This window comes from Puma concolor, chromosome E3 (genome assembly GCF_028749965.1).
Source record: "Puma concolor isolate L17-30 chromosome E3, mPumCon1.1.hap2, whole genome shotgun sequence".
Taxonomy (NCBI): Eukaryota; Metazoa; Chordata; class Mammalia; order Carnivora; family Felidae; genus Puma; species Puma concolor.
The window spans coordinates 40423799-40439915 of NC_141682.1; the positions used below are offsets into that span (position 1 = coordinate 40423799).

Consider the following 16117-nt stretch of genomic DNA (forward strand, 5'->3'; position numbering starts at 1 on the left):
GGACCCGGACCCGCGCTGAGCGGAAGGGAAAGCGCCCCCCGGGCTCGGAGCCGAGGCGTCCGCCCCGCGGCCGTGGTGAGGGAGCGGAGCCCGGCGGTGCGCCTGCCGCCCCGGCGAGCCCCGTGCCTCCGCTCGGCCCGGAGTCTCCCGGCTCTTAGATGCCCCGCGCAAGAGGCCGAATGCGAACCATCAAAAATTGGGGGGGGGGGGGGGGGGGCGATGGTGTGCTGGCACCGGCTTGTCCGGAGACGCTGGAGCCCCTGGTTACATTCTCAGAATTTTGCAAGCTGGCCGTCAGATGTTCACGATCTTTAAAAGTCATTCTTAAAAACCGAATTCTGTAAACTTACCGTTAAATAGATCGCATTAAAAAAAAAGTTTTAAGGTTCATTTATTTCTGAGACAGCGCAAGCGGGAGACGGGCAGAGAGAGAGGGAGACACAGAATCCGAGGCAGGCTCCAGGCTCTGAGCTGTCAGCGCGGAGCCCGACGCGGGGCTCGAACCCACAAACTGAGATCATGACCTGAGCCGAAGGCAGGCGCTTAACCGACGGAGTCGCTCAGGCGCCCCGAAATAGATCGCATTAAAAACAAAGGTAGCAAATAAAAATGTATCCCTTACTAATAATTTTGTTACTTTTTACTATTATCCATATACTTGAGATTTCTGTGTCTGTTATGTCGGGGCGATGTGCTTGGTACATTCACTCCCAACTCCACATTCAACGACCTCAGCCCCGGAAGGTTAAGGCACAGGCGAGTCAGGGAACAAAGGAAGAAAGGGGGAGGTGGGGAGGGCTGTTGTAAACCAAAAGGCCCTTGCAGTAAACGGATTTCTAACTATGGAATCTTCTCATTGGCTAGGCTGTGACAGACCCTCCATGGCCGGGCTGTGACCTGCTCTCATTGGCTGGGCTGTTGCCAGGGGAGGAGAAAACCTTCGTGGTAGGGTAGTAAATTAGCATCCACCCGCGAGGTGTGAGTCTCCCTTTTGGGCCCGCTATTCACCCGTGACCGGGCTGAGACTGCCCCCTGCTGGCCTCCCGGCTCCATTTAAAGGCGGTTTCCTTTTACTAATTTTCACTTGCACCCCCAGCTGACGCCCCCAGAGCTGGTTGTTAAACGTTCACCGGCACACCACTTGAGTCAGACAATGGCCAGGATGGACAGACAAGTAAACAAGGCCCAGGCCTGTTTTGGACCAGCATAGGGGCATAACCACTTAATAAAGAGTGTCAAAGTCCTTATTCAGGCCTCATGCAGGTCCCGACTATGGTGCCGAATGCATGTTTGGAGAAGGGAGGTGGGAAATTATGTGCTACACGGGGCTCTCCGTTTCCTTAAGGTCAGCTTGCCTAATCCTGACCCTGACTGTGACTCTCACCTTTCTCTAATTGTCCTAACAGCCTCCGCGGTCCGCGTGCAAGGCCTTGAATGCCAACAATCGAGTCTCCGTGGTGAATGTCAGCCAGGAAAGGATGTTGAATTGGGGTGATATAATCCAAATTTTGCTTTCAGATGAAAATCAGGCCCATACGGAGGACCACTTGAGGACAGGAATGAACAGAAACCAGGAGGCCAGCCTGTTCACTCGGGACTTTGTTCAGCACCCACGGCGTCGGACCTGAAGAGGGATGGGGTAGCAGATGAGTGTGAGCCACAACGCAGGGCCCCAGGGAGTTCAATCTAATGGGGCAAGAGATAGTAAACAGACAATTACTGGGAGTGTGGTAAGTGCACTGAAAAGGGCAGATCAAAGTGCCAAAGGGTGACGCATTCTTTCTGGAGGAGGCGAGGCAGCTGTGACACAGCCAGGACTAGTGGGGCTCGTAGGCAGAGGGAAGTTGTCAAAAGAAGGAAGAGGGCGGGGCTCCCGGGCTGACAAACCGCCCAGGCAAAGGCCCGTGTTGGTAGAGGGCCCGGGAGACCGGGCTAGAACAGAAAGCTAAGGAGGCGGCCGAGGGAGGTCGCTCGGAAGGCTGAACAGGAACGGTCAGCGGTGGGGTCAGGGCGTGTTCTGTATGATTCTCCAGTCACGAGCTCCGTGTCTGCGTGACACTCAGCTTTTCATCTGTTTGTCTCCACCTTCCTTCCGGGATGCGGCCAGAAAGACTGATTCCACTGTATGGCCGACGGCTCCTGACTCCACACCTGGTCCCCACTGCTCTCATGCCCGAAACTCTCTTCAAACACACATAGGCTCTCCTTCTCTCTCTCTCTTACCCAAGGTTATTATCTAGCTGAATGTATGACTCAAAATCGTTCCCCCGAGATTCTTCTTTTTAAGCAAACTATAGGACATATTCAAAAACATAAAACTGCCTTTGAATAGCTTTTACATTTATGTTTTTAATCTTTATGATATTTGCATTGTTTCCGTATTCCAAGGTTGTAAACACATTCTATGTTTTCTTCCAATATGCTTATCGTTTAGGGTTTTAAAAACATTTTTTATGAATGATAGAAAGTAGAGAGATGTGTCTGTACAAATATATGAGCTAACTTTTTTCAGTGATGTCTACTGAATAATCTTTTCATTCCCCACTGATTTGAAGTGACATTGGAACAAGATACATTTGTGTGTATCTGTTAGAATATACACAATATATCCAGAATGTGTCAGGAACACAGAAAGACTTGTATGATCTCACTTATATGTGAAATCTGGAAAGGTCACATTCAGAGGAGCAGAGTGGTGGTTACTGGGGCTGGGGGCTGGGGCAAATGGGGAAACATTGGTCAAAGGGTACAAACCTCCGGTTGTAAATGAATAAGTTCTAGGGATCTAAGGCACGGCACGGTAAGTATAGTTAATAACACTGTATTGTTATGCTTGAAATTTGCTAAGAGATTACACCCCAAAACGGTAACCAAGGGAGCTGATGGATGTGTTAATTAGCTTGATTTTCGTAATCATTTCACAATATACACGCATATGAAATCACATTGTACACCTTAAAGACATACAATTTTTATTTGTCAATCATACTTCATAAAAGGTGGATGAATAAATAAATAGATAAATAAATATTAAGAGGGAAAAAGAGAAGGGATAAACAAACTATACGGTCTAGCAAAGGTGAATCTATTTGGTACGTTTTGCGAGGTATATTAATTAGCGGAGAGGTAAGTCTGGTCGTTCCGTCCCCGAGTAGGTCTTCTAGAGGCATCAGAGACAACCATTGTTTATGGATGCTGAGAAAATTACGAGAATCCCGTGGTGGAGCAAAGGTGGCAGGCCATGTGATACCTGCCCTCGTCCTGTCACCTGTCAGCCCCTTCTCGGTTCACCCAGGTGTGCACGGTTTCCCTCATTAGAATTTCTCACCCCCGCCTAAAAAAACCAAGCTCTGAAAAGACCACCTTTGCCCATGAGACGTATGATGACCCTGTGTGACCTGCTGGATGCCTGTTCAGAGTAAAGGTTCCGTGGCAATATTTAATCACCTAATATCAAACAGCGCAGAGGTCAGAATGGTCTGAGAACAATCACAAGTATTGTGAGAAACAGTGTAACGTATTTTGCATTCAATTTTGTAATCAGCCGAGGCCTAACCAGGAGAACAGATGTCAAGGATCAGATCCGTCAACTTCTATCAAGTGGCTTCTCAAAATGAATGGGCTGTTCAAAACGAATGGCTGTTATCTCCCGTTTGGGTCAGAGTCAGAGAGAAATTCCAGGTACACAAGTTTCACATAATTTTTAGCCAGGGTGAACATTCTCATACAAACCAGTGAAATCCAGAGTGTTGGGTATCTTCTAAGAATTTAACACGTAAGGCTCCTAACAAGGTATCGGTTACTGGGAGTTTGGGTTAACTACATGAGATCCCCCAATAACAGAGGTAAAAAGTGAAAATTATTAACTTTTCACAGTCTACTTACGGTTGATAGTGCACCACGGCATGGAAACTGATAAAAGTTGCAATGATACAGGCTCAGTTTCTTCACCCTGTACTTTATTTTGTAGTTGTCATATATATCTACATGTTTTGGATCCCAAAATATGTTATTTATTTGTTTGTTTGTTTTATGGGGGGTGGGGGAGAGGAGCAGAGCGGGAGAGAGAGAGAGAGAGAGAGAGAGAGAGAGAGAGAGAACCTCAAGCAGGCTCGATCCCACGGCGCTGGGATCATGACTTGAGCCGAAATCAAGAGTCAGACTCTCAACCAACTGAGCCCCCCAGGTGCCCCTTTTTAAAATTAATTACTTTACTAATAGTTTTGGGGAGTACCTGGGGAGCTCAGTCCATTGAGCGTCCAACTCTTGATTTGGGGTCCAATCATGATTTCACGGTTCATGAGTTCAAGCCCCGTGTCAGGCTCTATGCTGACAGAGAGGTGCCTGCTTGGGATTCTCTCTCTCTCCCCCCCTCTCTCTGCCCCTCTCTGGCTCTCTCTCTCTCTCTCTCCCTCCCCCCCTCCAAATAAACATTAAAAAGATATTTATAATTTTGGCTTTAAATGCTCCTGAACCTGGGGCGCCTGGGTGGTGCGGTCGGTTAAGCGTCCGACTTCAGCCAGGTCACGATCTCGCGGTCCGTGAGTTCGAGCCCCGCGTCGGGCTCTGGGCTGATGGCTCGGAGCCTGGAGCCTGTTTCCGATTCTGTGTCTCCCTCTCTCTCTGCCCCTCCCCCGTTCATGCTCTGTCTCTCTCTGTCTCAAAATAAATAAACATTTAAAAAAATTAAAAAAAATAAAATAAATGCTCCTGCACTTTAAAGAAATTAAGAGGAAAAAAAACCCAGTATTTTATATTTACCAACATAATTTCCATTTCCAGGGCTCCTCACCAGTTTCTGAAGATGTGTGATTTCATCTGGGGTCATTTATCCATAGCCTGAAGCCCTCCTTTAGCCTCTCTTGTAGGCAAGCCTATTGGCAACACATTCTCTTAGTTTTTATTCCGCCGAAATTGTGTCTTTCCTCCCATTCTTGGAGAATAGTTTCATCGGATACGGGTTCAGTGGAATTATGGCTTGATGATGTTCCCCTGTGAGGATGTTCCATTGTCTTCTGGCCTCCACTGTTCCTCAGGAGAAGTGGGCACACGGTGGAAGCTTGAATGTTCTTTGGCTTCCCAACTTTCCACAGACAAGAAACAGGTTGGCAGAGAAAACTATTCATCTATAGACGTGGACATTTCCGATGGAAAAGGACGGATGATTCAGAGACCGGAGCCCAAAGCTTGGAGGGTGGGGCTGAGAGTCATGACGAACCGCTTCCAGGGATGCTAGACAAGCCACACTCCCTGCTCCCAGAGTCTGAGACAGTAGTAGCAGGTGCCCGGCTGGATTTCAGAACTGCTCCAGACCAGCGACTGCTATGTGGGGTGACTGATGACAGGTGTCCTGTCCCTTCCTGTCGCCGTGTGTGTTGGGTGGGCAGGGTGAACTCTAGTCCCTAGTTCCTCAGGTCGAGAGCAACCGTGCCCATGCAGCCTCGACAGCACTTGAATCTGATTTAGTTGGCAAGATCCTGGAGTTCAAGTTGGGCTGATGTCGTCACCGGATGAGGCTTTGGAAGTAGAGGCACGCCTTGCCGTGTGTTTACAGCGTTTGCTTCCTTTCTTAACTTTCCCCCCTGAAGTGAATGGTTGCTTTCGTTGATGGTGTTCACTTATTTTGTGCCCACCCACACTCCCCAACTCCCCACGAGGTTAACCCCACGAGGGACTAGGTCAGTTTCCTCTTCTCCTTTTCCGCTGCGTCCCTCCCTGAGACGCCCGTGGTCCTCCTCTCTGGGACATCCCTTTCAGCTGTCATCCTCGGAATTCTGTTCGCCTTTCTCCTGGTTTGTGCTCCCTGTCCTGGGTCCCCCGCCTTCCTCTTCCTCAGTTTCCATCTTGTTTTGCTGGGCCACGTCCTCCCGTAGTTTCGGCAGACTGAGAAGCCCGCGAGGCGGTAAAGCGACGACGTCGGCATTCCTGTCGCTTGTGTCAGGACTTGGGGCACAGTTGTCACTCTGACATCTCCCTTCACTGCTCTTCTGCGTTTCAGGTCTGTGTCCACGGCCCGCGTGTCCTTACTTCCTGGTGCGTTCCTTCTACAGTCAGAGAACATCCTTCCTCCAGGGGCTGCCCAAGAACAGTGCATGGGGGCTGAATTTTCTGAGACATCCTGGGTCTGAAAATGTCTTTTTTTTTACTCTCACGCTTACTGACAGTGTGATGGCCTCTGCTTCTCACCGACCCGCATCTTTCTCTCTCGTTCCTTTCTGTTAACAAACTCTGTCCTGTGGCCACATGGTGGCCATGTGACCAGCCTGGGGACTGGAGGGCGGAGTGGGCCCTCTAGAGCGAAGCAGAGCATCCTAGGGGTGAGAAGAGAGGGCGTCGGCCCTCAGCCTGGCTCCCAGAGCATCGCAGAAAGTTCCCATGAACTGGGTGCCACCAACCAGGACCAAAGGTCCCATGAACCAACATCCTCCGTGTCCCATGGATCTAAGCTGGCTTCCTGTCTCCTGTTTTGGAAAGAAATCCACACGACTACAGATATGCTCCCAGCCAGTCACTGCTGAACTTCCTGCCACCTTTTCTTTTGGATGTTGTTGCTATTGTCTCAAAACTTAAATTTTTTTTTCTTTTTTTTTTTTTTTAGTTTCTTTATCGTGAGAGAGACAGAGAGAGAGAGAGTGGCGGAGGGGCAGGGAGAGAATACCAAGCACTGTGGTCAGTGTGCAGAGCCCGACTTGGGGCTGGGACTCACAAACCAGTGAGAGCGTGACCTGAGCCAAAATCAAGAGTCCGTCACTTAACTCACTGAGCCACACAGGCGCCCCAAAACTTAAAATGTTTTCATCATTATTATACTTTCTACAAATCTTTATGCCTGCCCTTTTATTATTTTTTATTACAGTTTTTTAACGTTTATTTATTTTTGAAAGACAGAAACAGAGTGTGAGTGGGGGAGGCGCAGAGGGAGAGGGAGAGGGAGACACGGAATCCGAAGCTGGCTCCAGGCTCCGAGCTGTCAGCACAGGGCCCGACGCGGGGCTCGAACCCCCGCACCGTGAGATCGTGACCCGATCTCACGACTTTACTGCTTTTTCTGTTGAAACATTGAGGCTGTTCTTCTTGGAATAGCCTGCCGGCAGTGAAGTCATCGAATCGAAGGGAATAACTATTTTGAAAAGCCGAAACCGCAGACCGACACCCCGACTCACGAACGAGCTGCGCCCACCCGCGGCCCACTTCCGCACAGCCCTGACGAACAGCATTCCTCCACCACCTGCCAAGTCGGCACCGGAGAGCTGGCCTCTCCCGGCGTGGCTTTGATTTGCATTTACCTGATGAACGAGCCCGGACCTTTCTCAGTAAAGCCTATTAGTCAAATTGGTCTCCGTTTGGAAACACTTTCCACCGCTTACGATTAGGCATTTTTGCCTTTAAATTATGCCTCGTCGTCTCCTCCGCACCGAGCTGTGTGTGTTTCGTTTGCCTCGATGTCCCCCACAGCTGGAACGGTGTCGGGCACCGCGTGCGCTCAGAAAATACTTGCGCAATGAATGAACGAATTGGGGGTGACGCCCCCCCCCCGGCCCCCCAAGGGCCGCGGGGGTACTGAAGCGGAGAACTCGCGGCGGGGCCCCGCGCCGCAGCCCGCGGCCACCAGGGGGCAGGCCCGCGCCAACCGGCAGCGCCCGGCGGGCGGGGCCGGGGACCGGGGTGCGGGAGCCAGGGGCGCGGGGGCGCCGGGGTGCCGCACACCCAGCGCGCCCCCAGCCGGCGACCCCGGCCCCCGCTGGTTCCCAGCCCACGCACGTGCCCGCTGCGCAGGCGGGGAAACGGAGGCAGGGCTCCACCTGCCGCCCGGCGTCATCCTCCCCCCACCCCGCCTCCCCCCCCTCCTCTGGCCGAGCCTGGTCGGGGGTGCTGACCCCGTGGCACGGGCCGGGAGTGGCAGCCCCAGCCCCGACTCCGGCTCTGACGTCAGCCCCGTGCTCCAAATAACTTCCCCCGGAGCCGCTTCCGCCGCTGCCGCACGTCCCAGAGCCCGGCCCGCCGCGCCCAGGGCAGGGGCGCCCGCAGATGCTCTTCCCGGCCAGGCCTTCCCAGAAGCCGCTTCCGCCCCGCCCGCCCTGGCCCGAGGGTGCCAGGAAGACCCCCGCCCACCGCCCGCACGGCAGGAGGGTGCAGCCCCGGAGAGGGGACGGGGGTCGGGGCCACTCTGGGGCGCGTCTCGCCCCCGGGAAAGCACCCGTGAGCGCTGGCTGGGGTCAGCTAGGGAGGGATACTTCTCCCACGTCCCGATTCCCCACCCGCTTTGTTCCACAAGCGCGGTGACCTGGACTTTTCTGCGTCCCCTTCCCTGTAAGCGTAAGCCACAGGCCTGGACTGTTTTGTTCACTGAGGCCCTGATACGAAGTAGGTTCTCAACAAATCAATGGCTGAACAAATGAATGAATGAATCAGGGAAGGTCTGGAAGGCAGACTGTTGTCGGCTTATGTGGGGCCCGTGGTCAGCTGGGGGTGTCTGGTCAGTTACGGTTGGAATCCCAGGCCACAAGCAACCAAATGGGGCAGACACACCCTGGCCCCAAGACCCTAAGGTATTCTAGGGTGAGGGGTCTGGTCCCTTGTGGTTCAGGGGCCGGTCTGGAGGAGATTGTGTTCTGGGGCCCCTCCTTCCGGAGAGGAGCTGGATGGGCCGGGCCGACAGGTCAGGCGGCATAGCCAAGCTGACACTCACCTCCAGCATAAAACCCCACTTCATGGAGCCCTGCACCTTGAGCTGGTGCTCACGGACCTCCCATCGCCACTGCCCCCTGCACCTGGTGCCCCAGCCAGGCTGAGAGGATGAGGCGGCTGCCAGCCATGGCCCTGATCCTGCTGCCTCTGTGGTTTGGTGAGTACTGGATGTTGCAGGAAGTCGTCCCCCCTCCTGCCTGGAGGGGCCCCCTCTGATCTGCCTGGAGCTCCAGCCGAGTCGCCTACTCCAGGGTCAGACCTGGGGCTGCAGCACAAGCCTCCCCTTCCTGCCCCAGCGAGGGTCCTGGGTCCAGATGTCCCACCGCGGGGAGGGGAGTGGGGAAGGCAGGAGAGGGGTGTGGGCACCGGTCCCAGAGGACCCTGAGGCCGAAACGTGGGAGGGGCTCTCCTCCCCCTGCCCCCTCCTTGTCTCTGGTGCTTGTGGGCCAAGCTCTCGGCTTGCTGCTTCTGCGTCTTCTATTCTCAGCCTCTTTCCATCCCCCAGAGAAAGACGTGGGGCTGCCTGTGTGCAGCCTCTGAACTCCAGGCCACTGGGCTCCAAAGCCTCAGGTCACCATCTACTGGGCCGGGGCGGGGAAGGGTGGCCGAGCTGCCGCCTGAGCCTGGGAGCCCCAGGAGGCTGGTGGGGGCTCACTGGGGAGTGGGGGGCTAGGGGTGCAGGTTCTTGCTCTCACCAGACAGGGAGAGTATGGGGAGGAACAAACATCCCTTTCCCCCCTCCCAATCCTCGGTCAGGGTCAGCAGGTGCCAGCCAGGGGCCCCCGCCTGCCAGGCCCCTTCCCACAGGGCGGGCTGCTCCCTGTCAGGGAAACCTTCCCACATTCCTGGGCTAGCCCGGCCCCGTGCCACCTCACTTCCCTGTCCTGAATTCACCTCCCAGGGCCGGGCCAGGTCATCCCAGGTGCAACTCAGCTGGGGCTCCAGGCTTCCTATCAGGGGTCAGAGGACACCGGGGTGGCACTCCAGTGGGGAGGTCCCAGTCTCTCCAGGCTCCAGGGGGCTTCCCCACCCCTCACTGCGTGGCTGCCGCCTCCTGACTTCCTGGTACAAGGGTAACAATGTTCTTGGAGGGAGCCCGTCTTCAGTAAGGGTGTAATGCCGTGATTGCTCCTAATGGGTTGAGTAATCACGGTCATTGCCAAAGTGGAAACAGCAGCCTGCATCTGGCTCACAAACAGTTGTGACCAGGAGTTGTGGACTCTTTCAACGCCGTCCTCACCTCCGCCTCCTAGAACCTTCGGTCTCTCGCATCCTTACCAGCTGAGCCCCAACCAGCTACAGGGGCCTGGGGACCCTGGGCCCACATGAGGGGCCTGACATCTGGTGGCGCATCCAGCCCCAGACAGGGCGCCCACCCCGCAGAGCCCGGGGCCTTCACAGTACCCCTTCCGGGTCAGCCCTGCCCCCACAGCTGTTCTGTCTGTCTATACATTCCCTGAGCTCAGGCCCCCTGGATGGGGGCTCTGCCTGGACTGAGCTCCTGAGCCTATAGGTTAAGATGAGACTATGACACTACCTCTGGGGCAAGGTGGGCAGAGCTCTGTGTGACCCGGCAGGAGGATGGAGAGCTCAGGAGAGGGAGCCAGCCTTCCTAGACAGACAATGCAAGTAAGGAGGGCTGCCCGGAGGAAGCGGCATTTCACTTAAGCCTTGATCTGGATTAGGACCTGTAGGATTCGGACTTGTAACTACCGGGAGGATAGGGCCTCCAGGCAGAGGGGTGTGGGTAGCAATCACTCAGAGGTCAGAAGCTTCAGCCTGTATGAGAAGCAGTTGCATTAAGCTGGGTTGACGAAGCCTGCAACAGCACAAGAGGGGGTCCGCCGGGGCACAGGAGCGCGTACTTGATCCTGGGTGTGGACCATGGATCAGTCTGCATGTATGGGAAGGGGGCTGACTGTGGGGGAGAACCAGAAGACCCTGGAAAACTCCCCCAGGGAGGGAATGAGCCTGAAGGAACGTTGGCGCCCATGGGGACAGGGGTGAATCAGAGCATCCTGCCGTCGGGCCTTAGGAAGAGCAGTGGGTCAGGTGTTTACAGTCTAATTAAATTCTATTAATAATATAGGTGAGGGGCTGCAGGGAACAGCCTTCCCAGGGAATATTTGTACTTTAAAAGGGCACCTGTTAACACACATCGGTGAATGGAGGGTCCAGGGTCGACTTCCTGTTCCCATCACTGGGCAGGCACTACTCTTGCCTCCGCACGCCTGCCTGTGCCTGGTCAGGCCACCACCTGACCACCACTCTTGCCGTCCACCTCCTCCTGCCCCAGGCCCAGTCCCCTCCTGTCCCCTGCTCCACCCCCCCCCCACCATACTTCATCCGCTAAGCCTCATTCCCCACAGTAGGGAGCGCCCCACTCAAACTGGAGTGGGGGTCCTTGTAAAAATCTCCAAGGTCACAACCATTTCCTGCCCCTGTAGCCCCTCCCCTCCATGGGATTGGCTACCTCTTCTGGTCAAAGGGTCAGTCTTAGCAACAACAGCTGCCACACCCTCTAGTCCCCCCCCCCAAAAAAAACAATCCCGCAGGGAAAACGCTGAGGGCTGAAGTAGGAAGAAGCTGTCCTGAACCCCCCCACCCCAGTTCTTGCCCCCAGTGAAGCAGATACTCTGGGGGCCCTGGGAGGCTGGCAGGTATTTCTGGCATGTTGCTGACATGGGGCTAGGGTCTCAAGTCTGGGGTGAGGTTCCTGTAAAGGCCAAGTACTGGGCCCTGTGCCTGTGTCCAGAGACATGGGAGGTGATGGATCCTGGGGAGATGGGTCCCTGGAAAGTTTCTATTCTGACCCCTCTGCCTGGTCCTTCACTGGGGCGGGGGAGCATGGCCCAGCGGCGTGTCTTAGGCTCCAACTGCACAACAGGAGGTGTTGGGTTCTTGGGAGTCTAGAATCTTGGGGGAACTGACCTGTGATGCTACTGGCTGGCTTCCCTCGAGTCCCCTGGAACCACAGACACCTGTGTGGCCGGGTGCTGGCTGGCTCACGTTGCAGCACTCCGCGGGTGTGAAGGTCACACAGCTCCAGCCTGCTCTGGGGGAAACTTCCAGACAGGGACAGGTGTAGGGTGTGGAGAGACAGACCCCAAGGAGCGGAAAAGAAGCCATGCTAGCCCCAGGCAGCAGAGCCAAGCCATGATGGGGGTCCCCTCACTGGCATCTCTCCCAGTCGGCTCCTGTGTGGCAAGGAGTTTGTCTGCCCTTGCAGATATGCTTTGGGCTTGTAAACATGGCAGGGCCCCTGACCTTTCTGGCCAGCTCCCCTGTGGACTGTCCTTCTGCGTCCTCAGGAGGCTGGGTGTGGAGCAGAGGAGGTGGGCAGGGGAGAAGCAGATCTTGGCTTTGACAAAGATGGCTGATCACCCCCTTTTTTCTCACCTCCAGGGACTCAGGGGGCCGAGGCGTCAAGCGGTAAGCATCCTAGGTCCCTGGATGGGGGGACGGGAGTGGGAGCTTCCCTGAGAGCTGCCAAGACTGGCCAGAGACTCATCCCACCCCTGGACACCCCCCCCCCAGAACGGGACCCAGAACCAGAGGCTGGGGCCTGGGGAACCCCAAAGTAAGGGAAAGCTGTAGCTCAGCAGAATTAGAGCCAAGACAGGAGTGGAGCAGGAGGGTCTGACCTGCAGATGGCACAGGGGCCCGCGGAGGCATGCATGGCGCACAGAGAAGGAGGTCAGGGGAAAGTGAGAGCAGAGAACCCAAGGACACAGTCCGAAGACCATTCTGCTATAGCAGTAGCAGAGCCCCCAGGGTCACCTCCCTGTGTGGGGCCCTTCCAACACCTGCTGTCCTCCCGGGAGCCCCTGTTTACCAGGCCCTGGGGTAAGACCCTTCCACGTGTTATCTGAACCCTCTCCACATCTCATGACCAGAGAGGGAGGTCTGATGTCACTGTTTCAGAGGTGAAGGGCAGGGGAACTTTCCCACAGTTGGGAGGGGTCTGCCTGTGTCAGAGGCTGACCGGGCACCCAGGCCCCGAGGTCTCAGAGTGGGTCAAGGGCAAAGAGAGCTCTGGATGGGGCAGAAGATGAAAGACAGAGTGCGGGGTGGGGGTTGGGAACCAGAGGCGATGAAAGGGTCCCCAGCGAGCACTGCCCGGCCTTGTCCCCTAGTCTGCGGGCGTCCGAGGATGCTGAACCGGATGGTGGGTGGCCAGGACGCCCTGGAGGGCGAGTGGCCCTGGCAGGTCAGCATCCAGCGCAACGGAAGCCACTTCTGCGGGGGCAGCCTCATCACAGAGCGCTGGGTCCTCACCGCGGCGCACTGCTTTTCCAAGTGAGTCAGCCAGCCCCCACGCTCCCCGGCGCCTCGGGGCTCCAGCACCTCGGACAGCGCCGATGGTCTGCCCTCCCAGCGCGCGCCCGCGGTCCTGCTGGGAGGAGTCCACCCCCCACCCCTGGTGTCGCTAGCGAGGCGCTTTGCTAGGCCTGGGGCCCCGTCCCTGCAATGCTGGCAGGCTCATCCCACCTCCTGGCCCTCCTCCCCGGCCCCCTCCCACACCTCCAATCCAGGACACTCCCCTTCCGACTGGGATTCCGGTTACAGAGGAGTCCGCGGGCTGGAACAGAATGTCCCTTCCTCCTCCTCAGCCTAAGGTCACCCATACCACCCTACTACGAGCCACCTGGTCCCAGACCTTCAGGGTTTCCTGAGCATCTTGGCTCTTGCCTCACCGCAGGGCTGAAATTCTTTTACAGCCTTGCATCTCACGTTCAGAAACGTGGGCTCAGAGCGAGTAGGTCGCTGGCCCAAGGCTCACAGGCACGGCCAGGCCCAGCCCCCAGATGTACCCTGTGGGTGACATCTCTTTCAACCCTTTCAGGTAGGGACTGTTACCGGCCCCATTTTACAGATGAGGAAACTGAGTCACAGAGAACTTGCTAGGTTCCTTGCCCAAGGTCATCTGGCTGGCCAAGGGCGGAGCTGGGAATTAAAGTCAGGAATTAGCTGCTTCAGCTTCTACACCCTTAACCCCTCACCTCCCTGCACGTCCCCCTGGCGATGACGTTTTGAAGACAGTGTGCACAGTGGTCAGGCACTGGGGTGGGCCAGGAGGGAGGGACCTGCTGGAGGAGAAACAATCCCAGCCCCTCCCTATTTTGATTCTCTATTAAACCTCCCCTCTCTTTTTTTTTTTTAACTTTTTTTTAAATTTTTTTTTTCAACGTTTTTTATTTATTTTTGGGACAGAGAGAGACAGAGCATGAACGGGTGAGGGGCAGAGAGAGAGGGAGACACAGAATGGGAAGCAGGCTCCGGGCTCCGAGCCATCAGCCCAGAGCCCGACGCGGGGCTCGAACTCCCGGGCCGCGAGATCGTGACCCGGCCGAAGTCGGACGCTCAACCGACTGCGCCACCCAGGCGCCCCACCTCCCCTCTCTTTTAAGCCCTGAGGGGCGGTCTGGCACCAGCTCTCTTTCTTTCCCATCAGCACCTCTGAGACATCCCTGTACCGGGTCCTGCTTGGGGTGCGGCAGCTGGTGAAGCCAGGGCCCCACGCCATGTACGCCCGGGTGAAGCGGGTAGAGAGTAACCCCCTGTACCAGGGCATGGCCTCCAGTGCTGACGTGGCCCTGGTGGAGCTGGAAGCACCTGTGACCTTCTCCAATTATATCCTCCCCGTGTGCATGCCTGACCCCTCGGTCATCTTTGAGGCGGGCATGAACTGCTGGGTCACCGGTTGGGGCAGCCCCAGCGAGGAAGGTAAGGGCGCAGAGCCGGGAGAGAACGGGGGACATTCTGTTGATACTGGTACATGTGGATCTCTCCTCAAACGGGCGGAGGGGGTAAGGGAAAGCCATGGGGAGCGGGGAGACGGGGGACAGAAAGAGCCGAGGGCCATGGGGTCCTGGGTAAGACTGCGCACTGAACTGCAGGCTGATTCCCCCCCTCCCCAGACCGCCTGCCCAACCCGCGGGTCCTGCAGAAACTCGCTGTGCCCATCATCGACACACCCACGTGCAACTTGCTCTATAGCAAAGATGCCGAGTCGGGCTTCCAGCCCAAAACCATCAAGAACGACATGTTGTGTGCTGGCTTTGCCGAGGGCAAGAAGGACGCCTGCAAGGTAGGAGCTGCGGTGGGCCCTGCCGGGGCTGAGCCCTGCTCCCTAGGCCCCTGTTCAGCTGGGAGCCGGCCTGGCTGGGAGGAGGAGGCCCCCAGTAGGTGGGGCCACGGCCCAGACCAGAGCTTGGCATCCCCTGCAGTGGGGTCCTGCAGGCGGCGGGGGGGGGGGGGGGGGTCCTCCTCTCCTGCATCCCAGCAGTGGGGTCCTACTCCCGGACCCCACCCAGCACAGTCGGCATACTGGTCTGCAGTGGGGCCCAGGAACCTGCGCTTTCAACAAGCCCCTCCAAGGTTAAATCAGGGCAGTCTGGGGGAGCTAGAGAAATGGGCACCTCAGGCTATAAAGGGAAGGGAAGGACCGACCGGCGGGTAGCAGCGGTGGGGGTGCTGGGCAGGGACACTCCCACAGGAGCTGAGGAGAGGGACGAAGGGAGGTTTGTGTGTGCACCTGCAGAGGCAGGCTCTGGGGGCCACTGTAGGCTCTGACAAGGCCCCTGCTTCCCTCACAGGGCGACTCGGGCGGCCCGCTCGTGTGCCTGGTGGCCCAGTCATGGCTGCAGGCTGGGGTGATCAGTTGGGGCGAGGGCTGCGCCCGCCGGAACCGCCCAGGGGTCTACATCCGGGTCACCTCCCACTACGACTGGATCCATCGGATCATTCCAGAATTACAGTTCCAACAGGCTAGGTCGGGTGGCCAGAAGCGGGGGCCCCGGGACCAGCAGCCCCTCGCTCTGAACTCTGTGCCCTGCCTGGCGGCCCATGTGGCCCTCTTGGCCCTTGTGGCCCTGCTCACCCTCCTCTGAGCCCTGGGGCCCATGGTGTACATTTGTAAATAGCCCTCCCGTTCTTTCCTGTCAAATACCCAGTTATTTTTTATTTATGTTCATCCTCCAATAAAAACAAAACCCAACCTCAGTGCCGGCTGCCCTTTGGTCCCTCAGGGGAGGGAGATGGGTTGAGGCACACTGGACACCTGTCCCTGGACCCCCTCCCAGGCAGCTCCCCTGCTCCCACCACTGCCTCAGCGTCTTTACCAACATGGTCCTCGCCAAGAGAATCATTGAGGGGCGCCCCTGGGGGCAGCAACAGATACCAGCCGGAAAAATGGAGCCCAGTGGAGGGTCCTAAAGGAGGTAGGCTAGGTGGGCCTTGGGAGATCACGGCCCCCCCACTGCCTGTCTGAATCACCCCAAGTCCACACACTGCAAGGGCAGTCAGAGCTGCGCCAGGTATCACACAGGAGGCCTGGCCATTCCAGGGCAGGGACATCAGCAGGACAGGCCCTCCTGCCCAAGCCCAGGCCCGTCCCCACTTCCCTCCTCCTACAGGACCCAGGGTT

At 56.5% G+C, this 16117-nt stretch overlaps 1 protein-coding gene across 1 annotated transcript; it reads left to right on the forward strand.

Annotated features, from left to right (window-relative positions):
• Positions 1–7910: 7910 nt before the first annotated feature.
• PRSS27 (serine protease 27) lies at positions 7911–15693 on the forward strand. Its single transcript, XM_086691525.1, has 6 exons — positions 7911–8845; positions 12094–12120; positions 12825–12987; positions 14144–14415; positions 14610–14779; positions 15288–15693. The coding sequence occupies exons 1-6, from the start codon at positions 8797–8799 to the stop codon at positions 15579–15581; spliced, it is 975 nt and encodes a 324-aa protein (XP_086547651.1). The 5' UTR covers positions 7911–8796; the 3' UTR covers positions 15582–15693.
• The last annotated feature ends 424 nt before the right edge of the window (positions 15694–16117 follow it).

Bases quoted from the DNA above. Each gene is read 5' to 3' on its own strand.
- PRSS27 (XM_086691525.1), top strand. From the start codon at position 8,797: ATGAGGCGGCTGCCAGCCATGGCCCTGATCCTGCTGCCTCTGTGGTTT. The intron at 8,846-12,093 runs GTGAGTACTGGA...TCTCACCTCCAG, and splicing joins CCTGCTGCCTCTGTGGTTTG to GGACTCAGGGGGCCGAGGCG. The intron at 14,780-15,287 runs GTAGGAGCTGCG...CTTCCCTCACAG, and splicing joins GCAAGAAGGACGCCTGCAAG to GGCGACTCGGGCGGCCCGCT.